At 42.9% G+C, this 26,079-nt stretch overlaps 1 protein-coding gene across 1 annotated transcript; it reads left to right on the top strand.

Moving 5' to 3' along the window:
• The first annotated feature begins 2,311 nt into the window (after positions 1-2,311).
• On the top strand, positions 2,312-23,951 carry DPAGT1 (dolichyl-phosphate N-acetylglucosaminephosphotransferase 1). Its single transcript, XM_073602522.1, has 9 exons — positions 2,312-2,589; positions 3,013-3,133; positions 5,489-5,702; positions 14,942-15,088; positions 15,377-15,461; positions 18,591-18,779; positions 18,919-19,006; positions 21,706-21,858; positions 23,453-23,951. The coding sequence occupies exons 1-9, from the start codon at positions 2,444-2,446 to the stop codon at positions 23,516-23,518; spliced, it is 1,209 nt and encodes a 402-aa protein (XP_073458623.1). The 5' UTR covers positions 2,312-2,443; the 3' UTR covers positions 23,519-23,951.
• Positions 23,952-26,079: the final 2,128 nt, after the last annotated feature.

Here is a 26,079-nt window from a genome sequence, read left to right as displayed (position 1 = left end):
CTGTGCTCTTAGGAACCTTAAGTGCAGCTGAAATTTTTTTTGTATCCTTGCCCAGATGTGTGCCTTGCCACAATTCTGTCTCTGAGCTCTTCAGGCAGTTCCTTTGACCTCATGATTCTCATTTGCTCTGACATTCACTGTGAGCTGTAAGGTCTTATATAGACAGGTGTGTGGCTTTCCTAATCAAGTCCAATCAGTATAATCAAACACAGCTGGACTCAAATGAAGATGTAGAACCATCTCAAGGATGATCAGAAGAAATGGACAGCACCTGAGTTAAATATATAAGTGTCACAGCAAAGGGTCTGAATACTTAGGACCATGTGATATTTCAGTTTTTCTTTTTTAATAAATCTGCAAAAATGTCAACAATTCTGTGTTTTTCTGTCAATATGGGGTGCTGTGTGTACATTAATGAGGACAAAAAATGAACTTAAATGATTATAGCAATTGGCTGCAATATAACAAAGAGTGAAAAATGTAAGACAACAAAAAGTTGTTCATCTGGGCTAAGAGTTTCATCCTACGCGTATGCAATGCAGTATATACTCTCTATACACAATAGGAAGCAGACAGAGGCATAATGTAAGGCTGGGTACACACCATCGCCGCATGTGGCTCCCAGCAGTGGTCCGGTGCGTATTCGTTCACCGCTTTAGGTCCGATTCGAAACAGACCAAAAGATGCACAGGGCTCCTGTGCAAATTCGCACTGGACCTGCAGCGGAAATATGTGAACTGACTCCATAAAGAGCCGATCATATTCTCCTGCTATGCGAATTGGATGTGGAGAAACCTGCATCCAATTCGCATATGTGTGAACCCAGCCTAAGTATGCAACCTGTCCTATTTTTTTCAGTAAAAAACAATGTGTTGCATTGGTGTGAAGTAAAACAATAGAACATAAGTCCAAATTGCCTCATTAGGGATGAGCTCAGGCGTGTTTGAATCCTAATCTAAACCCAGAGGAATGAAGCATCCAGGAAGCTGTCACTGCACACTGTCAGTCATAGGAGGCTGCCTCGGCCCCTCTGTCACATGTATACATGCCCCTTGTATATGTTGCGGCTGTGGGACAAGGAATGCCTTAACCATAGCTCCCAACTGTCCCTGATTTTGAGGGACTGTCCCTGATTTGGAGTAATGTCCCTCTGTCCCTCATTCCTCCTCATTTGGGTCTGATCTATATAGTTGTATATAAAATGCACTTTTTATCTATCAAAAAGTGTTTTCCAGCACTAAACCTTTCATCTGTTTCCTAAATTGCTGTATTTGTAAATTTCAAAAGCCAATATAAAGGATTATTAGTGGTAAAAAAAAGCACTTGCGGGTTTAACCAATCTTGTGTTTTTGTACAATTCTCCTTTAAGGGGGCGTGGCAAGGGGTGTGTCCTAGACCTGCATACTTTTGCTGATAGGTGTCCCTCATTCCCATCTCAAAAAGTTGGGAGGTATGCTTAACTGCATATGATTGGCTCAGTACAGAGACAGATTCCTGGCAGAATCACTCGGGTGGGTTTGGACTAGATCTGAACACGCCTGAGCTTATTACTATGGAGCTAGTGTGGACAAGCTGCGTGGCTCAGACCATTGCGACCTGTGTGTAAGGCACCTATTCATTTCATTGATGAAACGAGGCAGGCACACCTCCCAACTTTTTGAGATGGGAATGAGGGACACCTATTAGCAAAAGTATGCAGTCATAGGACACACACCCTGCCACGCCCCTTAAAGGAGAATTGTACAAAAAAACAAGATTGGTTAAACCCACAAGGGCTTTTTTTTACCACTAATATTCCTTTATATTGGCTTTTGGAATTTACAAATGCAGCAATTTAGAAATCAGATGAAAGGTTTAGCTCTGGAAATCACTTTTTGATAGATAAAAAGTGCATTTTATATACATCTATATAAATCAGACCAAAATGAGGGACAAATGAGGAGGAATAAGGGACAGAGGGACATTACTCCAAATCAGGGACAGTTGGGAGCTATGGTGTAACGCACCTATTCATTTCAATGATGAAACGAGGAGGGAAAGAAGTCAATTTTAAAGCGCACTGCTCCAGTTTTGCACTCCTTCCCACCAGCAGTAATGTGAACCTAGCTCAAAGTCCATCAATGGGGAAAAACAAGTATAACTCCAGTTAGACTCTGCTCCCTGATCATAGTGAGGGTTCAGGCCGGGGCACTTTAAATGTCATCCTAGCAATGTCAGCAGCAGGAAGAGCTGGACAAAGCGCATGCGTTCTGTGGATAAGGGGCACGGGAACGCTCATGGGGACGCGCACGCAGGTCGTGGTTTCGTCATGTACGCAAACTCGGCTAGGAACACGTGTGCACGTACGGTGCTGGAAGCTGAGAAGAGGGCGGAAGTAGGAAGAGAATGATGTGTATGGGCAGAGTGGGAGCAGGAAGAACTGTGTGTAGTCTGTCTTCTTACCATGGCAATAGTGCCGCTGCTGGTCAATGTGGCCGGCTCTGTACTGGGCGGACTGGCCACTGCCGCCCTCATCCCTGCCTTCAAGGAACACTTCATCTCTGCTAAGCTGTATGGGGTGGACATGAACAAATCCAGCAGAGAGCCGGTGTAAGTCTATGAGATCCTTGTATACACTGACAGCCAGCACCGAGTATACCAGGACTGGGGATCTCCCATCACTGTACTGGATCCACTAATACACCGACACAGTACATCTCCTCTTAGTATACAGATAGGAGATACATGGAGGTGTCAGCACTTTGTACTTCATGGTTAGAACTTATTACAGATACAATTACACTCATGGTGTATAACTGTTTGGTGATGGAGGATGAAACTAATCCTAACACCTGAACACGGGCCTACAACTTTCACATGTATTCATATAACTGGATATATCACAAATACGGCCGGTAATGTTTATTAACAACATTGCTTTTTTGGGGATTGATAGTTTAATGATAGTTTAAATTTTTTCATTGATTTGTATTCATTGCAATAAACTAGTGTGTATGTTTTATGTTTCTACAGCCCAGAGTCTCAAGGTGTGATTAGCGGGGCCGTGTTTCTGCTGATCCTTTTCTTCTTCATTCCTGTTCCTTTCTTGAGCTGTTTCATTGAAGAACAGTGTAGAGAATTCCCACACCATGAGGTAATGGTTTTGTTTTACCTTGTACTCCTCTCCTTTCCATTAGTTCTTATCGACTATTAAACTTCACTACAAACTAGAGCTGCACAATTAATCGTTAAAAAATCGTGATCTCGATTCATCCCCCCCCTGGCGATCTGTCCTGCAAAGTTTGTCGATTCTTTCATATAAACAAGTGGAGAGACTATGTGCTCACTAAGCTGTCAAAAGAAAGCATCCGCGCATTCTGCCAAGTCTTTAACTTGATACATTGTAACTAAGCTTCCTTCTGTATAAATAAATAATCTGGGCAGTCTGCCAAGTTTTCAAGGTGTAAATGCAGGAAGTTTAACCACTTAAAGGCTAAATCTTTTTCTGACACTTTTTTCTAAAGTTAAAGTGGATGTGAACCCGAATTTTTTTTTTTTTTTTTTTTTTTTTTATGTCATGTTGTAGAGTATAAAATTTCCTATCATTTGAGCCCAGTCTCGCCACACAGAGTTAATCCATCTCTGAGCAATCCTCTTTTCTTGTTCAGTGAGAGAAATCTTGACAAACTGAGAAAAACTTTGTCAAATCCTCCCCCTTGCTGTGAGTGACAGGTGATTTATATATCTCATGCACTAGCCTAAGTAAGAGACAAGCAGTATTTTTTAATTCCCTCCCACTCCTTTCTTCTGCTGCTCTGCCAGGATTGGATGTTCCACATAACCTCAGCCCTGGCTGCAGACACTCCACTGGTCTGATGGGGGGGGGGGGGGGTTGGGTTTGCTGCTGGACACAGCTATAATATATATATATATATATATATATATATATATATATATATATATATATATATATATATATATATATATACCTATACTGTATATATCTGTTTCCAGCAGCACTCCACCCCCCCCCCCCCCCGTAAATTACATGTATAGCGTTTCCTTCCTTTCCTCCGCTCTCCATCCTGACAAAGCCCGTGGGAGAGGAGGGGAGCCGGCTGCGGGGGGGTGGGGGGGGCATGGAGGAGGAAGACACAGCGGGCGGATGAGGACAGGAGGGGGGCCAGAGAAGAAGGGGAAGTGGTGGTGGTGGTTGAGCAGGAGAACGGGTCAGGCGCTGGAGGAGGACACAAGGGACAGTCAGGGGTGATCGGTGCAGTGGAGGGACGGCCGTAACCACCGATCTCCCTGCATGGCATTTGATCAGCTGCTTCTCCTTTTCTGCCTCCCATGGCTTTCAGCGGAAAAGCCATTCAGGGGGATCTGTGCTCACAGCTGTCCCCGTCGCACCGATCAGCCCCAACTGTCACTGGACAGTGACACATGACGTGACAGGAGCCATGAGCGCGCTCTTCTGTGCATGCGCTTTTCACTTTGGCCAGGTGCGAGTGTAGAGGTGGGTGGGGAGTCTAGTAATGTCATGACTCCACCCACCGAGCGCCGTACAACGGACCCGCCCACTGAATCCTTTTGGGGGCTCCAAACAACTAAAGGGGAGACATTTGAAAGGTAAGGATACATGCAGGAGGCATGTATATCCTTATAAATCACCACTATGGCAGTACTTTAAAAAAGATGAGAGTGGGTTTACCTCCACTTTAAGATCAATATTTTTTGCTAGAAAATTACTTGGAACCCCCAAACATTATATATATTTTAGCAGAGACCCTAGGGAATAAAATGGCAATTGCTGCAATATTTTATGTCACACTGTATTTGCCCAGCGGTCTTTCAAATGCAGTTTTTTGGGAAAAAATACACTTCAATTAATTAAAAAAAAATGAAACAGAAAAAGTTAGCCAAATTTTTTTTGTTTTAATGTGAAAAGATGTTACGCCACGAGAATCGTGATCTATCTTCTAAGCAAAAAAATTGTGATTCTCATTTTAGCCAGAATTGTATTTTAAAGGGGATGTATGGTGCAAAGCAACCAATCAGAATTAATTATCACTGCTCACAGCAAATTAGAGTTCACTTACAGTCGCTGACTACGCATTGTAATGCTTTATTGAATCGGCCTGTATGTGTGGGTCTGCTTGAGCTCTGTTAATCACCTAAAATCAATCAAAGTTAGATGTAACACAACTTGTATAACCTGAGGGTGCAGCAAAACGTGCGTTTATGAAAACCTTACTATTGTCTGACATGTATTTAAGCTGTAGAGATGGATCTCTGCTCTGTATGAGAACATTGGCTGCTCCCACTCGAGTTGCAGGTAGAGCTCTATAATTGGCAAGATTCTGCTCCCCACTGATTGCAGAGCTCTAGCTGTGACTCAGCAGTTGAAGTGTCAGACAATACAGAGATGATAGAATAGCCTTTAATGTGTATTAAGATTTTTATTTTACTTTTGCGTCTCACTTTTTCTATTTCAATGTTTTACTTCTAGTTTGTTGCTCTTATTGGCTCATTACTTGCCATTTGCTGTATGATCTTTCTGGGTTTTGCGGATGATGTCTTGAACTTGCGCTGGCGACACAAGTTGCTGCTACCCACTGCAGCCTCGCTGCCACTTCTCATGGTGTACTTTATCACATTTGGCAATACTACCATTGTAGTACCCAAGCCATTCAGACCTCTTCTGGGGCTTCATGTGGATCTCGGTGAGTTGGCTTTATACTTTTTAAAGTTTTTAGTAGTGTTGTGGCAATACAAGAAATGGCATTCATAGACTCGGCACCAAAATAAGACGGTGTACTGATCCTGACAGTGTTCTAACATTCAATTCTTATGCCCTGTACACACAGTCGTATTTCTCCAAGCGTCTTCCAGGACAGCCCATGAGACCTTGGGCTCCTCCTACCAGGACAGGAAACACGTCACTCCCACCAGATAAAAGGGCGGTCCTCCAGGCCCATGTCAGTTATTTGTGTTTCCTCCGGACGGGGGGTAACATGTTCATGGAACCTGCTCCCATAGGCCTTATAAGCAGGGGCTTTGTATGGCTATTTTCTGGGGCATATCACTTACCTCTTCCTCTGCCAGAAGCAGCACACCGCTGGGGAGGTTGGCTGTGCTGCTGTTCCCTGTCCTCAGTGCCTGGAGAGGGCCAGGACCGGTGTGAGGTCGTGCCCCTAGCGCAGTGCATTGCACTATAGCTCAGCTGAGCTTCGGTTGTCCTTCCCTGCCGACAGCGTGGCTGATCTGAGCAGGGAATGGAGGAAGCCGCAGCGCTCGAGGGGGTGGAGCTATTGCGCTCCAAGCTGGCCCACAGGAAGTGCCTGGAGAGGGTTACTTCCGGGGCATATGACCTCATCATCGGGCGCCGGAGACGAGGTTCCAGTCTTCATAAACGGCGCGAACAGAGAAAGCTGGCTGCTGGTGTTTCTTGGTGTTAAGCAGCCAGGCTGTGGATGACCAAGAGGGGCAGAATGGATCCTCCTGCAGTACCTGCACAGGCAGCGGATGCAGTTCCCAACACCAGCACCTCACAGGTAAGCCTGGGGTGTTCTGTCACCACCTTGCTATCCCTGTGAGTGTTCCCTCCCCCTCCCCCCTCTGTAGTACTGGGTGTAAGGGGACACATTTCCTCCCTCCTGCACGTGGTGTTACGGAGTGATTGGGTGGCTTTAATTACATTGTGGGTCATTTATTTTGTCTTGCAGACCAAGACACAGGACAAGGCCCAAGCGCAGCCACTTAAAAGGAAATGTGCGGTTTGCGCAAACAAATTGAGCTCCTCATGGAGCAAAGCAGTTTGTCGCACCTGTATAGAAGGCCTAGTAAAGGATGACCCGGTTGCCTCTTGCCAGAAGATGCTTACTTCTGTTAGGGATGAGCTTGCGTCCACCTTCAGTTCCTTTAGAATGCTTATTGACAAGCTCCAGACTCCAGCAGAGAGTCCGTCTTCACTGAAGGCGTCAGTAAACACTCTGCAGCAGGCAGAGAGTGAGGACTCTGAGGCTGAGGTCAGATCTACCTGTTCTTCTCTGGAAGAATCGGGGTCAGATACAGAGCCCAGAGATAGAGAATCCACTCGAGGCTCAAGATTTAAGTTATCTGTTGAGGATGTAGATGACTTATTAAAGGCTATCTATACTACCCTTGAATTAAGAGGAAGAGGTTCAGTTATCCAAACATGATCTTATGTATAAAGGATTGCATAAGAGAAAATCGAGAGTTTTTCCAGTTCGTAGTTCTTTGGTTGATACTATTAAACTGGAATGGGATAATCCTGAGAGAAAACCATTCTTCTCTAGTAACCTAAAAAGGAGGTTTCCTTTTGATGAGGACACTGCGCAGCCATGGAATAAGAATCCCATTTTAGACGCACCTCTTTCAAAGGTTTAAAAAAACTCAGACCTGGCGTTTGATGATATGGGTACGCTTAAGGATCCGATGGACAAGAGGGGGGATATCCTTCTCCACAGAGCCTGGGACTCAGCAGTTGGAAACCTGAAACCAGCTCTGGCTTCCATTTGTGTGGCCAGAAATCTGGTTGACTCAGATTCAGTCACATCTGTCAGCAGGTACCTCCAGAGAGCAAATTTTAAAGTCTTTTCCTCTCCTATTTCAGGCAGTGGGTTTTTTGGCAGATTCTTCCGCTGAGTCGGTAAGAATGTCAGCCAGGACTTCGGCTCTAGTGAACTCGGCCAGGAGAAGCCTTTGGCTTAAGACCTGGTCAGGGGACTCGGCCTCCAAGTTGTGCCTTTGTGGCCTTCCTTTAACTGGCAATCATTTATTTGGCCCAGGTCTACAGGAGGCACTGGAACGCACGGCTAAGAAAAAGGCGTTTCCAAAGAAAAAGGGTTCAGACAGCCAGAAAATTTTTTCGTGGCCAAAGCAGGCAACAGAGTCCTAGAGAAAAGGACAGCAGACCGAAAAAGCATTGGACTGGGCACAAAGGCAGAGGCAAAGGGGGGAGTGCTGTTTAACCCTCCTTAACAGCCCGCCAAGCCGCAGTGACTTGTGTTCCCCGGTGGGAGGGAGATTGAGGGCCTTCATCCCACAGTGGGCAGCAGTCACTCTGAGCCCCTTCGTCCTGGACCTAGTGACCAACGGGTACAGGCTGGAGTTTGTTCACCAACCACCAGAAGGTTTGTTGGTCACATTTCCTCCACAAGATCGGGAGAAAGCGAGGGCTCTGGGTCTTCAGATCGGAGACTTATTAGATCAAAAAGTACTGATTCCTGTTCCTCGATCGGAGCAGGGCAAGGGATTCTATTCCCATGTATTTGTGGTCAGAAAGCCGGCAGGAAAGTTTCGACTTATCCTGAATCTCCGGACCTTAAACAAGTCCATCAGATACAAGCATTTTCGTATGGAGACGGTTTTTACAATCAAAAACCTACTATACCCAAACTGCTTTATGGCCACGTTGGACTTAAGGGATGCTTATCTTCACATCCCTATCCATCCAGCCTTCCAAAAGTTTTTGAGATTGGCAGTGAAGACGGGTATGGGGACCCGACATTTTCAATTTCAGGCCCTCCCCTTCGGTCTTTCCTCAGCTCCACGCATTTTTATGAAGGTGTTGGGGGAAGCGCTGGCTCCACTAAGATTAAAGGCAATAACGGTTATCCCTTACTTAGACGACCTCCTGATGGTGGCAAAATCATACCAAAGGCTGTTGGAGGATCTCCAGGCTGTACAGGACTTCTTACAGTCCCTAGGCTGGCTAATAAACAAAGAAAAATCGCCATTGATTCCGGCCCAGAAAGTAACTTATCTGGGTTACGATTTTTGCTCAGTGAACCAAAGAGTTTTTCTTCCTCAGGAGAAGATTACCAAAGTGTTCCAGACTATGTCAGCATTGCAGACCAACCAGTCGGTCTCTCTGAGACAGGTGTCGAGGGCAGTGGGTCTTATGACCTCATGTTTTCCCGCAGTACCATGGGCGAGACTCCGTCAGCGTCCGTTACAAAGGTTTCTTTTAAGAAACTGGGACGGGGACGTAAGTTCCCTGGAGTCAAGGATCTGGCTTCCCGACAGGATAAAAAGAAGCCTGTGGTGGTGGAGAGCTGGTCAGCACCTAGCAGGAGGTCTCCCATGGTCCTTTCCCATTTCCCAAAGGATTACCACGGATGCGAGTTCCTGGGGATGGGGGGCCCACCTCAGCAATGCAGTAGCACAAGGAGAGTGGTCCCCAGAGGAGGCAAGGGCCTCATCCAATCAAAGAGAGCTGCTTGCAGTCCAGAGAGCCCTCCAGTCTTTTCAGATGGAGATCAGGGGTCACAACCTCCAAATTCTGTCAGACAATATAGCGACAGTCGTGTATATACACAAGCAGGGAGGCACGAGAAGCCGGAGGCTTCAGTCTATTGCCCAGGAGATCCTTTCATGGGCAGAGGGGAATCTAGCCTCTATTTCTGCTGTACACCTGAAGGGGACAAACAATTGCCTGGCAGATTATCTCAGCCGTCACAGGATAGACCGAGACAACTGGTCCCTTCATCCCGAAGTCTTTGCAGACCTCACCAAGAGATGGGGTTATCCCATAGTGGATTTGTTCGCAAACCGAAACAACCGCAAGACGGAGATATTCTTTTCCATGAACCCGGCAGACCAAGCCTTGGGGATCGATGCTCTGGCAAACCCGTGGCCTCCAGGCCTATGTTATGCCTTTCAGCCAATCAGACTGATTCCAAAAGTCCTCCGGAAGTTTCGGCTGGAAGAGACAGATCTGATTCTAATTGCCCCGTTTTGGCCCAAGAGGCCATGGTTTTCCCTGCTACAGTCTCTGGTTTCAGAGCCTCCGTGGAGTCTTCCGAAAAGGGAAGACCTATTATTGCAGGGTCCAGTATCACACCCTCAGGTGGTTTCCTTAAACTTGACGGCCTGGTATCTGAAGAAAAGATACTGAGCGCCCAAGGGTTCTCTGACAAAGTAGTCAGGACTCTCGTTAATTGCAGGAAGCCGGTTACTAGAGCCATATATTCCAAAGTTTGGAAAAGGTTTAACTCATGGTTATCTGAAAATGATAGATTAACTCATGATATTCCGTCTATTTTGGAATTTTTCCAAGAGGGTGTCGACAAAGGTCTTTCTCTTAGTACCTTAAAGGTATAGGCGGCAGCTATTAGTGTGTTCCTCCCAGTTTTCTCTCCTGGAAAATCCCACTATAGCCAGATTTTTCAAATCTATCTCTAGGGCCAGACCAGTAGTAATGAGAAGTTGTCCAACGTGGGATCTGTCCCTAGTACTTCAAACTCTGGTAGAATTTCCGTTTGAACCTCTGGAAAGTATGTCAGTTAAGTTACTTACATTAAAAACTGTGTTCCTTATAGCTGTTACCTCAGCTTGTAGGGTAAGTGAGTTGCAGGCCCTATCAGTAAGGGAGCCCTTCCTCACGATTTTTGAGGATCGAGTTGTGTTACGCCCAAGGTGGCAAGTACATTCCACCGGTCTCAGAACATTGTATCGCCAACCTTTTGTAGTTCGCCACAGGGCGAATTAGAAAGAAAATTTAGTTTTCTAGATGTAAGAAGGATTCTCTTGGTCTATCTTGAGGTCACGAAGACCTTTAGGAAAACTGATGCCTTGTTTGTCCTCTTTTTTCTGGAGTTCACAAGGGGAATAGTGCATCTAAAGCCACATTGTCTAGATGGATAAAGCAAGCCATCTTGGAAGCTTACAAAATTAGGGAGGTCCCTACACCTTTTTGTTACTGCACACTCAACTAGAGCCTTGTCTACGTCTTGGGCTGAGAGGGCTGGTGCCTCACCGGAACAAATTTGCAGGGCTGCCACTTGGTCCAGTTACTTGACCTTCATTAAACATTATCGCCTGGATCTCCTATCAGCTCAGGAGCAGGCGTTTGGTCGTAAGGTCCTTCAGGCAGTTGTCCCTCCCTAGACTGGTAAGTTCTGGCTCATCGTCTCATGGGCTGTCCTGGAAGACGCTTGGAGAAAAGCTGAGTTAGACTTACCGGTAACTCCTTTTCTGAGAGTCTTCCAGGACAGCCGGATTCCCACCCAGTATTGTCTGAAGTTATGTGTATTATGCATATGTTTTGCAGGGTCCTACGGTTCTTGAGAATACTGACATGGGCCTGGAGGACCGCCCTTTTATCTGGTGGGGGTGACGTGTTTCCTGTCCTGGTAGGAGGAGCCCAAGGTCTCATGGGCTGTCCTGAAAGACTCTCAGAAAAGGAGTTACCGGTAAGTCTAACTCAGCTTTTTTCGATGGAAAAAGTGTGATCGGATTGTGTTGTCGGAAATTCCGATCGTGTGTGGGCTCCATCGGACTTTTTCCGTCGGAATTTCCGACACAAAGTTTGAGAGCAGGATATAAAATTTTCCAACAACAAAATCCGATCGGTTAAATTCCAATCGTGTGTACACAAATCCGACGCACAAAGTGCCACGCATGCTCAGAATAATTTAGGAGACGAAAGCTATCGGCTACTGCCCCATTTATAGTCCCGACGTACGTGTTTTACGTCACCGCGTTCAGAACGATCGGATTTTCAGACAACTTTGTGCGACCGTGTGTATGCAAGACAAGTTTGGCCCAAAATCCGTCGGAAAAAATCCAATGGATTTTGTTGTCAGAATGTCCGATCGTGTGTACAGGGCATTAGATTTAAAGCTAATTAAGATAATAATGTTGCACTAGTGAATGTGAGGCCACTGAATATGCATATTTTTTGTGGAAGCTTCCATATGTGAATCCCCCACAAACATTGTTTTACTGGTATCGTACATAAAAAAAAAAAAAAAAAAAAAAAAAGCCTGCATTTGCCACTCCCCCAAAGCTGCCGCCAAAGTTGGTGGGATTTGTTACCCCAAACATACCATATGTAGTAAATCCACAAATAAGAATAATATAGTGGACTAATAAGCACGCTCGTTTATTGAATACACTTTATTAATCACCACCTCACGCCCAGCCTATTATAATAATATGGCCAGGTGGAGTACCATTATTCCAGGAGGACGCCATATGACATCCTTCATATGCAGCAGCACAATCTGTGATGGAAGACAACCTAAGATCCTAAACAGTTCTCCAGTTGCCCTATTCTATTACGCAATTATACTGGAAAATGGCAAACAATTTTGTGTGTGTGTGTGTGTGTGTGTATACGGAATTATGTTGTATAAATGATCCTCTAACAATCTTATCCTATTCCTTATCAAATAATCTTCAATCCACAACAAAATGACTAAAATAGAGGGGCATTGAATGTCCCCCCCCCCCCCCGTCCTCTAGAAACACAGCACTTAATCTGTATTCTTGCACACAGAATCTTCATGTGCCTGTAAAAAGCTGATACTGTATATTTACTGTATCATTCATAGTGAAAGATGATGTTTCCGTGCTCCAGCTGATACAATGTAACAACATGAAACAGTCAATTCCAACTTGGAGATTAGATTTACACAAGCGGCAGAGATTTCTGATGGATGAAATGTCTTACACACAGTAATGAACTCACTTCAGAGACCCAGGAATGCACACAAGATTAATCAATTCCTTCACTTATACAGGGGGTAAAATAAGTACAGGCCATGATGGTTAAGTACAACACTTATTGTTTTCTTTGAAACAATTGTACCTGCTAATTCCAGGTCTTTCTGAAGCTCTCCACAAGTGGTTCTTGGACAAATCTTCTGATAATTATTTTCACTCCTCTGTCAGAAATGGAGAGCACCTATTTGTGGCCGGTTTATGGTGAAATGATGTTCTTTACACTTCCGGATTATGGCCCCAACAGTGTTCACTGGAACATTCAGAAGTTTAGAAATCTTTTTTTAACTAATGTTATCAGTATATTTTGCAACAATAAAGTTGCAAAGGACTTGAGAGAACTCTTTACTTTTACCCATAATGAGTTTCTTTTGTGACACCTTGGTAATGAGACACCTTTTTATAGGCCACCAGTTGAGACTGTACCAGTTGATATTAAAGGGGTTGTAAAGGTTTGTGTTTTTTCACCTTAATGCATCCTATGCATTAAGGTGAAAAAACACCTGGCAATGACGGCCCCCCCGTTTACTTACCTGAGCCCGTTCACCTGCTGTGCGCATCCTCCGGCGTCCTCTCCACGGAGTCTGGCCATTGATTGGATAGATAGGAGAGATTGATAGCGCAGCCATTGGCTCGCACTGCTGTCACATCCAATGACGCGGCCCGCTGGGGGGCGGGACTGAGTCATACACGCTGTGTCTATGGACGCAGCGTGTATGACAGGGAGCGTGCCCGCAAGCTAACCCCCTCGGGATAGAGCTTCCAGAGGGAGGTTAGCTATTGTGGGGAGGAGCCGAGACAGCCGCCGAGGGTCCCCAGAACAGGAGGTTCGGGGCCACTCTGTGCAAAACGAACTGCATAGTGGAGGGAAGTATAACTTCTTTTAAAAAAAAAAAAAAAAAAAACAAAAAAAAAACAAACGAACCCATACAACCCCTTTAATTTGCACTGACAAGGGGCAAGATGGCTTTCTAATTACTGATAGATTTCAGCTGGTGTCCTGGCTTTACATGCCTTTTTGCACTTCCCTTTCTTCATGTGTTAAATCCTTTTCCCTGTGTCATTCCATTTTATTATACAACTTCATTTCTGAAATTATTTGTTTTTGGTTTCTTTGTATGTATGTATTGCATGGGTTTTTACCGACGTGGTGAAAATTTCATGTCAATAGCACCTTTTTAGAAATCAATTTACCTAGAAAAATGGTGACATGTTCAATACTTTCACCCGCTGTATATGCCAATAATAATCGTACATTGTGTGCTGTCACTCCTCTGTGTGTCAATCAATTTCCAATGAAAATGAAATCATTTAGTCCTGGTTCACACTTTTGCGCTCTATGAGATTGCATGTTATTCGCACCGCACTGCCGTGCAAATCCCATACGATGTCTGTGCAATGTAATTTCAGCCGTACAGATAGTATGGCTGATGTCTCATCGCATTCGGACCAAACTCGCAAGGGACACTTTTTTTGGTCCGCACCAGAATCTAACCGCATGGGTGTGAACACCCATGCAATCTGATTCATGTCAGAACTGTCAGTTCGTAGTGCGATATGCGAGCTGAAATGGGGGTGTCATTAACATTGTATTGAAACTCCCAGCAGTTTGCATATGGCAGTGTGAACTGCCGGGCGAGTTGGCTGCAATGCAACCAACAGTGGATTTGTGGGGTTTCCGCATCGCACAAGTGTGAACCGAGCCTTAAGCACAATTAAATGTTCCATGCTGTCTGTTTTTATAGCTTTGCATCTCATTAACATATTGCATAGATAAAGATCACTCTTCTCTCCTAAGTTAAGCTTGATCCATCATGTAAGAGATTGGGTAGGAGAGTATGCAGACAGACCACCTTTACATGCATACTTATCTAGGATCCTGAGGAAGTTCTAGTCTGGAACGAAACGTGTTGATTGATATAGCATGGCTCCTGGAGTGTGCCTTAACCACAAGGATATGTGTGTGTATATGAAGTTGATATGCTGGTGTAGCATCACATTTGGCTACCCGCTGGCATGCGCAACGCCGCCATATGCGTTCCAACACTGGCGATCTACGCTTGCGCAGTCCAGGTTCAAGCCCCACCATCCAAGTGGACATAGAGTTAGGTTATAATTATGCCGAGCGAAGCATGGCGAGCGACCCTGTGGCAAAGTGGTCTTACAACAGTGTTGGAACAGATATGGCGGTGTCGCGCATGCGCACTCCAGCGGGTAGCAAAATGTGATGGGTAGCCGAATGGTACGTGACACCAGCATATACTCTCCTGCCTGACCTCATGTTATCTGATGGCAACTTGGAACTGGATAGAGCAAATTATTGTAGAGTACATTTATATTTTTAGTGTTGGGCTGTAGCATGTCATGTCATTTTGATAAAATGATTTGGGTTTGATTTGACATTAAATCTTGATTTTGTTTTTCCCTACAGGGATTCTTTACTATGTTTACATGGGTATGCTAGCTGTCTTCTGTACCAATGCAATCAACATTCTGGCAGGAATCAATGGTCTTGAAGCTGGCCAATCTTTAATTATAGCTGGCTCTATCATTGTGTTTAACATTGCAGAGCTCAGTGGTGAGTCAGTGGTGTTTGTGACTTGTTCCTTATTGCTGCTTAAAGGCAGAATTTTTTTTTTTTTGCTTGGTGTTTAAATGTATATAACATGTTCCTTTTCCATTATCTAAAAACTTATCAATAACGTTACTTCTAAACATAACATTTGAGACACAAGCAGCATTTAATCCCCTATTTTATATTATATTATACATTTTTTTTTTTTTTTTTTTTTTTTTTATTGTAGTGATTTTTGCAGGCTTAAATGTTTCCTATTCCTTACGGATATTTTGATCTTGTCTCCAATAGGTGACTGCCATGACGATCATCTCTTTTCACTTTACTTTCTTATTCCATTTTTCTTCACCACCCTGGGATTACTGTACCATAACTGGTAAGATTAAATTCTGAAAATGCATTGCATATCAAGAATAGTGTTTATCACATGTGCTCTAACGGGCTTGGGTTTGATTACTTTCATTTTATTCATAGGCAAGGTTTTCACAGTCTTGTTTTAATTTACATGAATCCAGTGATTTGCACCCATACAGTACTGTACAAAAGTTTTAGGCAGGTGTGAAGGTGCGAGTCACTTCCAGGACTCCTTGTTCTTTACGCTGAAGTTAGTTCTTAACAACATTGGCTGTATGTTTTAGGTCATTGTCCTACTGCAGAATAAATTTGGGGCTAATCGCACTCCTCCCTGATAATATGGCATGATGAAAAAGTATCTGCCTGTATTTCTCAGCATTAAGGATACCATTGATCGGGCAACATTGAGGACCATAGATGCAGTGGTCATCCAAAGAAATTTAAATGATGCAAATGAAGGACACATGCCTACTTCCCTTCGACATCGGAAGATGTCCAGCAGAGCCATCAGCACAGAACTGGCGGACACCAGTGGGACACATGTACACCCATCTACTGTTCAGAGAATTCTGGCCAGAAATGTTCTTCCTGCAAGAATTGTGGCCAAAAAGCCATATCTTCAACGTGGCATCAAGGCTAAGAGTCTCAAATGTGAACGAAAACATAGGAACTGAGGTGCACAAAAATGACAGCAGGTGCTCGGGACTGATGAGTCAAAATTTGAAATATTTGTCTGTAGCAGGAGGGCTGGAGAGCTGTACAACAATGAGTGTCTGCGGGCAACAGTGAAGCATGGTGGAGGTTCCTTGCAAATTTGGGGCTGCAATTCTGCAAATGGAGTTGGAGATTTGGTCAGGATCTATGGTGTCCTCAATGCTGAGAAATACAGGCAGATGCTTATCCATCATGCCATACCATCAGGGAGGCATGCGATTGGTCCCAAATGTAATCAACAGCAGGACAATGACCCCAAGCATACAGCCAATCTCATAAAGTGGTTGTAAAGGCAGAAGATTTTTTTTTTTTAATCTTAATGCATTCTATGTGCAGCAGCCCCCCTAATACTTACCAGAGCCCCATCTCGATCCTGCGATGTTGCATGAGAGACTCACCTGTTCGGGACTCTCTTTCCTCATTGACTGAGATAGCAGTGAAGTGCCGGTGGCTCCTGCTGCTGTCAATCAATGTCAGTGAGCCAATGAGGAGAGAGAGAGGGACTGGGCCATGTCACGGCTCCATGTCTGAATGGACACACAGAGATGCGGCTTGGCTCAGGTGCCCCCATAGCAAGCTGCTTTCTGTGGGGGCACTCGACAGGAGGGAGGGGCCAGGAGCGCCGAAGAGGGACCCAAAAAAAGGAGGATCTGGGCTTCTCTGTGCAAAACCAGTGCACAGAGCAGGTAAGTATAACATGTTTGTTATTTTGAAACAAAAAGAAAACAAGTCTTTAGTATCACTGTAAGAACTATCTTCAGTCTAAAGAACAAGAAATTCTGGAAGTGATGGTTTGGCCTCCACAGAGCCCTGATCTCAACATCGTCGAGTCTGTCTGGGATTACATAAAGAGACAGAAGGATTTGAGTCAGCCAATATCCACAGAGGATCTGTGATTAGTTCTCCAAGATGATCTCCAAGTTTACCTAGAAGAACTGATGCTGTTTTGAAGGCAAAGGGTGGTCATACCACATTTTTATTTGGATTTATCTTTTGTTCATTTACTTTCCATTTTGTCAGTTGATAAAAATAAACTTTTAACACTTCTCTGTCTGAAAGCATTCTTAATTTACGGCATTTTTCCCCCCCCCCACCTGCCTAAAACTTTTTGCACAGTATTGTATATCTAAAAATGTACATTTTTGAAAGAAAGTAACCACCACAGGCAACTGCTTGTTGCATGATAAAATTGCTCAGTCACCTCCCAGTGTCTGCTTGCACAGATTTGCTATAAATCGCCCTACTTACCTTAAATTGGGAAGTTGTACAAAAAGTGTTGGGGATATGAAAGTTGCCCGTAGGTGTCCATACTTTGAATCACAGACCTGGAACAAACATGCTGTAAATTGTAAGCATGACAGTAGAGGTTAGCAATGGAAGCCTTTTCTGATTAGGAAGTAACTTTAAACCCCAGGCACTATATGAAGTTTAGGGGTGAGGGAGGGTGGCAGTGAAAAAGGCTACTTACCAACTGAAATATAATAAACCCCTTTTTTGCTCTGTTTACTTCCCTATTGGCTACAGAGTGTGGTGGATAGCCTTAATGACCAATGGGAAGTTGCAAGTGAGCAGAATGGGGCTGATTTCACATTGATAAATAGATCTCTTGCATTGCTCTCTCTGCGTTTTAAGGTAATTGGGGTGCTTTACTGCAAAACTTGCTGTGTCATAACATGCAGCCAGATGTTTTCTGTTGTAACAGCCTCGGGTTCTTTTACATGTTGACATACAATCTCTTGCTAATTTGGGAGAGTTAAAGTGGTTAAGCCACTTTCACATTTTCATACCATCCCCTCTGTGTTCTAATCCTGTGTGAGTGATTTATTAAAAAAAAAAAGCCTGCTATGCCTCGTTTCACAGCTCTTCTCAGCGATCACATGATCGGCTGGCTTTCTCCTCTCCCCATCTGACAGATGCAGTGTGTGGGGCCGAGATACCCCTGCTGATGTCACTCGGGAGGGGGGAGAGAGAGCTAGCCGATCATGTGATCACTGAAAAGAGCTGTGAAAAGAGGTATAGAGGGTGTGTTTTTGTTTTTGTTTTTTTTGTTTTTTTTTCTTTTTTTTTTTCTTTTTATATAAATCACTCACACAGGATTAGAACACAGAGGGGATGGTATGAAGATGTGAAAGTTATTTGTGCAGCAAGAGTTGCGGGGGTGGACTCTGTCACAAGCTGGCAGGGAGGGAGGAGAGGGCACAGGGGAGACAGGAGGGCTGTGGATGACAGAGGCACGTAAACAGACCAGTGTCAGGGCTCAGCAGCCATGATACACCGTAGTCAGCTTACAAAGGGGAGGGCATAGCCAGGCAGGATCAGCCAGGTGTTACAGGGGGCCAAATGACACAGCACAAGCACGCTTTATGATTTCTTTAGAATCTGTTCTCTCAATTGCTATCCAGTTTCTGAATACATTTTCTTTTGTTCTTTGTCATAGGTACCCTTCCAGGGTTTTTGTTGGTGATACTTTTTGTTATTTTGCTGGTATGACCTTTGCTGTTGTTGGCATTGTTGGGCACTTCAGTAAAACTATGTTGCTTTTCTTCATTCCACAAGTCCTAAATTTCCTCTATTCACTGCCACAGTTGCTGCACATAATCCCATGTCCACGGCATCGGCTTCCAAGGTAATTGCATTCATTCTGATATGATTTCATGTGTCTGGACACAGTGGTTGTTTTTAGAACATCACAAAGAAAAAATTCCATTGTTCTAATAATGCTTATCACAAATTGGCACTAACTGGCCTGTTCCTTTTTTTTGCAGGTTTGATCCTCGTACAGGAAAGCTTACTATGAGTTACTCCAAATTCAAATCAAAAGATCTATCAGCAATCGGAGCATTAGTTGTAAAGGTGACTTAAAATTCATGAATTATATAACCTATCCAGGCCATTTGTTAATATTTTAGTATGAGCATGCAGATTATAAATTACTTTATTGGCTTCATTGTTTGTTTTTCTAGGTTTGTTTCTCTGACTTTTAAATTCATAGATTGTCCGCCCTCATTCACACTGGTGGGATTTGTCATGCAACTTGACAGTTCCAAATCGCATAACAAGCCAAACCCCATTGACAGCAATGGAACCGTTCAAATTGCCGCTCATGTTGCAGCAGCTTTGAAAAAGGTTCCTGCACTACTATTTTCCGATTTGATTGCGACTTGTTTAGACTTCTGTCAAACGAAGCTTCAGTCTGTGATGAAATCAGAGGTGCAAATTGCACTGATCTGTGGCTTTGAAATCACACTGAAGAAGCGCAATTTCAAAGCCGTACTGATGTTAACCATGGCTCAAGGAACTAGCTTTTTCGGAGAGAATTCAGCAGTTGAAGCTTGTATATTATTCTGACAAATGCTTTTAATAACCTCTCCAGTTAGCCTTCATTATGGCCATCTGGAAAAATCTCCAGTGTTCTAATGAGAATGGCTGCACTGTCTGCATACTTTTAGCAGTATTTTTTTATTAACCGTAAATAATATCTACATAGTTTTTGTGATTTAGGTTTGATTATATATGAGTAGAATATTGTAAGAAGAAATGGAAGCCTTGAAATACAGTCAGGTCCATAAATATTGAGACATCGACACAATTATAATCTTTATGGCTCTATACACCACCACAATGGATTTGAAATGAAACGAACAAGATGTGCTTTAACTGCAGACTTGCAGCTTTAATTTGAGGGTATTTACATCCAAATCAGGTGAACGGTGTAGGAATTACAACAGTTTGTATATGTGCCTCCCACTTTTTAAGGGACCAAAAGTAATGGGACAATTGGCTGCTCAGCTGTTCCATGACCAGGTGTGTGTTATTCTCTCATTATCCCATTTACAAGGAGCAGATAAAAGGTCCAGAGTTCATTTCAAGTGTGCTATTTGCATTTGGAATCTGTTGCTGTCAACTCTCAATATGAGATCCAAAGAGCTGTCACTATCATTGAAGCAAGCCATCATTAGGCTGAAAAAACAAAACAAACCCATCAGAGAGATAGCAAAAACATTAGGTGTGGCCAAATCAACTGTTTGGAACATCCTTAAAAAGAAAAAACGCACTGGTGAGCTCAGCAACACCAAAAGACCCGAAAGACCATGGAAAACAACTGTGGTGGATGACCAAATAATTCTTTCCCTGGTGAAGAAAACACCCTTCACAACAGTTGGCCAGATCAAGAACACTCTCCAGGAGGTAGGTGTATGCGTGTCAAAGTCAACAATCAAGAGAAGACTTCACCAGAGTGAATACAGAGGGTTCACCACAAGATGTAAACCATTGATGAGCCTCAAAAACAGGAAGGCCAGATTAGAGTTTGCCAAACAACATCTAAAAAAGCCTTCACAGTTCTGGAACAACATCCTATGGACAGATGAGACCAAGATCAACTTGTACCAGAGTGATGGGAAGAGAAGAGTATGGAGAAGGAAAGGAACTGCTCATGATTCAAAGCATACCACCTCATCAGTGAAGCATGGTGGTGGTAGTGTCATGACGTGGGCATGTATGGCTGCCAATGGAACTGGTTCTCTTGTATTTATTGATGATGTGACTGCTGACAAAAGCAGCAGGATGAATTCTGAAGTATTTCGGGCAATATTATCTGCTCATATTCAGCAAAATGCTTCAGAACTCATTGGACGGTGCTTCACAGTGCAGATGGACAACGACCCGAAGCATACTGCGAAAGCAACCAAAGAGTTTTTTAAGGGAAAGAAGTGGAATGTTATGCAATGGCCAAGTCAATCACCTGACCTGAATCCGATTGAGCATGCATTTCACTTGCTGAAGACAAAACTGAAGGGAAAATGCCCCAAGAACAAGCAGGAACTGAAGACAGTTGCAGTAGAGGCCTGGCAGAGCATCACCAGGGATGAAACCCAGCGTCTGGTGATGTCTATGCATTCCAGACTTCAGGCTGTAATTGACTGCAAAGGATTTGCAACCAAGTATTAAAAAGTGAAAGTTTAATGGATGATTGTTAATCTGTCCCATTACTTTTGGTCCCTTTAAAAAGTGGGAGGCACATATACAAACTGTTGTAATTCCTACACCGTTCACCTGATTTGGATGTAAATACCCTCAAATTTAAAGCTAAAAGTCTGCAGTTAAAGCACATCTTGTTTGTTTCATTTCAAATCCATTGTGGTGGTGTATAGAGCCAAAAAGAGTAGAATTGTGTCAATGTCCCAATATTTATGGACCTGACTGTATAACAAAACAAAAAAATGAACCCCTAGCCTCTGTAACACTAAGACTATAAGGGAGATTTGCTGACATCTATGCTTATCCATTCTCCACTATGTATAAGTTTTCAGTAACCTAGCCGACTTCCTGAGTACCCACGTTTACAGACAGCTTCACCTCCCACCCTTTCTGTATAGGCCTGCACTCACTCCAAGGTGCTGGTCCCCCACTGGGTGCAAAAGGAGTCATGCAAGATCACCTTTAAGTAAAAATATTAGGGATTATTTGAAATGAGATGAAGCTTGCCATTTTGTTTTTTTTTTATAAAAAGATCTTTGTTTTTTTTTCTGTTCTGGTATGTAACTATTTAGGTTGCTGAAGCTCTTCATGTGATTGATGTCAAACGATATAAAAGTGATGAGGAATTTATGGAAATAAATAACATGACCCTAATAAACTTTGTGCTGAAACTGATTGGACCAACTTCTGAGAAGAGCCTAACGATAGTTTTACTCTTCATTCAGGTAATGCATACAAAACTGTTATAGCGGTGCTCCTCAGCTCAAAAGTTACACATCTCCCTTGATGGCAGTTCTTGGTATATCTCGGAAAGCACATTTTTCACTGAGCTGTCATTTCAGTGTGAAATATTCTGATTCTGTAATACCAGTGGACTGCATATGGTATTTATATTTGAAAGCTCCTCATGTTCCGCAGCAGATATTCTAAATTTCAAAAACCTGACTTTAAAAGCCATTATGCGCCATAACAACATGTTGCATATTTTTTCTATTCCTATAGGGTGTCCAAGTAAGAGCCCTTTCACATCAACAAGCTGCACTGAGCTCAAGACCACTGTTGTGCATTGAGAGGAACAATGCTGATGCGCCAGCACTGGTGCATCGCACAATTTACTTTTTCTTTTTTTTAGAACTATGTTGAAATATCTCTTGTGACATTGCATTCAGTTCTCTTCATCACAGTGGTGTTGCAATGCGCAGTAGACAAGGCTGACTTTTTAAATCTTCTAATTTTCATTACATAACTTATATTAGACACACTGGTGTCACCAGTAATTCTCTAAGCAATGCAGAAAGATCCTGGCTGGTGGAAGGGGCTGTTAGAGTGACGTACATAGCTTCCTGACAAAATCACAGCACCCTACTCCTTGGTAATCCTAAGAGTTTTCAGCCCTAAAGAAAACAATGGATTAACTCTTGGAAGCATTTATGCAAATATCAGATAGCTGGATGCTTTCCCTAGGTAATGCCCTTATGTGATAAGAATCCATGGCAGTGCCCTTGTGTATGCTAAGCCTCCATGATTAAAATAACTAAAATTCATTGAATGAAAGGGGCTGGCTAGGGTCATTTCACCTGGGGAGGAAAGACCTAGATCAGTGATGGCGAACCTTTGCAGTGTAGGTGAGCATCATGGGAAATTTAGTTCCAAAACATCTGGGATGTCAAGGTTAGCTTAGCTAGGAAATGAGACTTGGCTAGGAAATGAGACGGCCTGGACTGACTGCAGCTTCTATTGCACACTGATAAGCTACGTGTGAGCAGTTTCAATAGAGAACAGGAGCCCTTTACAACTGTGCAAGAAGGAAGGTAAGGCTGGAGTGCAGCTTCTAAACTGAGCTCTAAGTAAAAATCCAAATACGCATATGGAAAGTCTTTTTTGGTGTTGGTGTTCTTAAAAGAGCAGTGTTTAACAATTATGCTATATGTATGGCTCTGTATTTCATATTTAGATTTTTAGTAGCAACTAAATGAATGAAGCTCTCAGTGGCAATGTAAATCAAAGCTCTGAGTGTTATCACTGTATTTAGAGAGTATGGCCTGTAAAATCTTATCAATTTTTTGCCACTTCAGAATTCTGTATACCCTGTTCTTAATCCGACTCGCTTCTGACTTTGCCGTATCTAAATGTCCTTCTTTGGAACCTCTCTTGTCTAAGTCAAATAAGGGTCTTCCAGCACCAAGCACAAGTTTAACATACAGGGAAAGTGGTCTCCTAGCTTGCTACAGTCTGTATGATATTTTAGAATTGGCTTTTTCACTTCATTATATAATACTTTTTTGAAAATGACGTTCTACCTTTTTCTTGCTGTTTTAGGTCCTAGGAAGTTGTTGTGCCTTTCTAATCCGATATCAGTTGGTTCGCCTTTTCTATGATGTCTGACATTCACTATGCACTGAATTTTACTGGTTCTGCTGTGAAGTGTTTTAACCACCTTGAGAAACGCCATTCTGATCAACTTGCTGATACAAGTTCATCACTGATGATGGTGTAATAAGAGTATGCATGTCTGAGAAACGTCCAAAACTGCAAATGTTATGAACTGGGACTTGCCTGTTTCTGTACTGTTGCTCTAAAGTGTGAAACTTTCAAGACTATCAGTGGTTGGAAGGAGTACTGCTGCTGAGATCCATCTGTACTGAAGGAAGAAAATTAAGTTTATTTCTGAAGAAATATGCAAACTTTCATTTTATTTACATTGTTTTATGTTTTACATGCTGGTCTGGTATAGGTTCATTTATCATTATGGGAACCTATTGTATGTTACATGAGCACATATTTTAATATATTTTTTAAATTACATTATTTAAGCTGATTCCGTTTCTTTGCATATGTTGTGTTTTTTTTTTTTTTTTTTTTTTTTTTTTTTAATGGAAACAATAAACCACTGTTATGCTGCACTTCTGAGTAGGAAGAATAGCCTGTACTGTATATATTTGGAAAATACTGTGTATGTGTGTATATATGTATGTGTGTGTGTGTGTGTGTGTGTGTATATATGTGTGTATATATGTGTGTATGTATATGTATGTGTATATATATATATATATATATATATATATATATATATATATATATATATATATATATATATATATATATATATATATATATATATATATATATATATATATATATTTATATTACTTTTAATGAGACGTTCTGGAGTGTAGACCACATTTCTACAGCCTTCATTTCTTTTATAAACTGAAGACTCTTCTCTTCTTCCTGGTTACTAGGTGCAGCATTCATATACACAGTCTCAACCTACTATGAGTGCATTCATATTGTGGTGTTTTGAAGCTGTTCTGAGAGCAGGGTATTCCTAATTATCATTAGCGTTTTAATATTGGAAATTCACCATCTTGTCCACCCTCTGTGTTGGAGCTGAAATCAGAATGTTTATAATATATTTGTTTTCATCAAAGGGAGCCAGGTGGTGGTGGTAGTTTTCAGCGCACGTTTTTTGGGCCTAGGAGCCTGAGTGAATAGCATTAATGACAATCCTTTCTATCGCCAACACTTTGAGGACCTTGTATCAGAGTTGGCCTTTTTGGTGCAGTCTTGGTGATCCAGAACTGTGCACAAGCGTTGTCTTGTGAGATGTGACTTCCTTAATGAATTCTGGAATTGGCATTCATTAATCTGTAATCTGGTATCATATTATAAAAAGAAAAAAAAAAAGACAAATCTTATCAATATCAGAAAATTATGTTTTCTCACTGACACGGTCTTAAAACTCTGTTGAAATAAAAATTATATAAAAGCAAACTGCTCTTGTAAAGATTATATACTTTCTTCTCCTGGACCCATTTGGGAATCTTGGGTCTGGTGCAGAGGAAAGCCACCCTAAATGTACATCTGTCTGCTTTGGTATCCCTTTGTTGTGTGGAGAAGGTACATAGATATATCTTTTTTGGGATGGAAATCCGCTTTGGTTAGATTTAATGTTTATGCTTAATGACAACTTCAATCAACTACAGTGTCTGATGAGCTGTGCGCTAAATCCAAATTTAACAGGTACATCTCTTTTTCTTTAAAAAAAAAAAACAAAAAAAACACTATCCCTTGTTGATTGATATTATACCTAAGAGACTATTTGTCCACATTGGACTTGGGGGTTCTGAAGGCTCAAGGGGTGTGTGTGTGTGTGTGGTTTGTTTGTTTTGTTTTTTTTGTAGCTTCTCCTCCCTCCTTCTAATACTTGAGTTCCATTGCAATCTAGCGATGTGCAGGAGAGCCTCAGCTCGCTGGGGACTCTCCCTCCTTATTGGCTGAGACAGCAGCGGGAGCCAGTGTTACCCACAGCCAATGAGCAGAGAGTGGGTGGGACAGAGCTGCAGCTCTTTGTGTGAATGGACACGCAGAGCAGCGGCTTGGGAGCAAGTCTGCTTAGGTACCCCCATTACAAGCTGATTGCTCTGGGGGCACTCAGCAGGAGGGAGGGGCCAGGAGTACCGGAGGGGGGACCTGAGAAGGAGGATCGGGGCTGCTTTGTGCAAAACCACTGCACACAGCAGGTAAGTATGATATATATATATTGTATTTTTCTAAAAATTGCCATTAATATCACTTTAATTGTGATCGGTTGCTGAATAATAGGACACAGTCTAAAGTCAGGTCGGCTACCTGTCAATCGCAGGAAGCCGACAGGTAGATCGCGATCAGGGCTGTGCTGATGCTTCCCAGCCTTCGCCCTTCACTAGCAGAGAGGAGTTGAGAGCACGGTGTTGGATGGAGGGCAGGACCAGGAGCTGCTTTAGTTAACTTTGCAAACCAGCAGGTGATTGGCTGCTAGGTGGTCCTAGCAAACAATCATCAGCTTGTTAACATAAAAATTTAACTAAAGCAGCTCACAGTCCCACCCTCCATTCAGCACAATGCTGCCTCTCAATGCCTCTGTCATGTACAAGCACTGTAAGGCAGGAGAGCGCTACCTACAG

Source organism: Aquarana catesbeiana, linkage group LG10 (assembly GCF_042186555.1).
Source record: "Aquarana catesbeiana isolate 2022-GZ linkage group LG10, ASM4218655v1, whole genome shotgun sequence".
Lineage (NCBI taxonomy): Eukaryota > Metazoa > Chordata > Amphibia > Anura > Ranidae > Aquarana > Aquarana catesbeiana.
The sequence above is the reverse complement of the archived record's forward strand: the minus strand, read 5'-3'. Positions and strand labels throughout refer to the sequence as shown.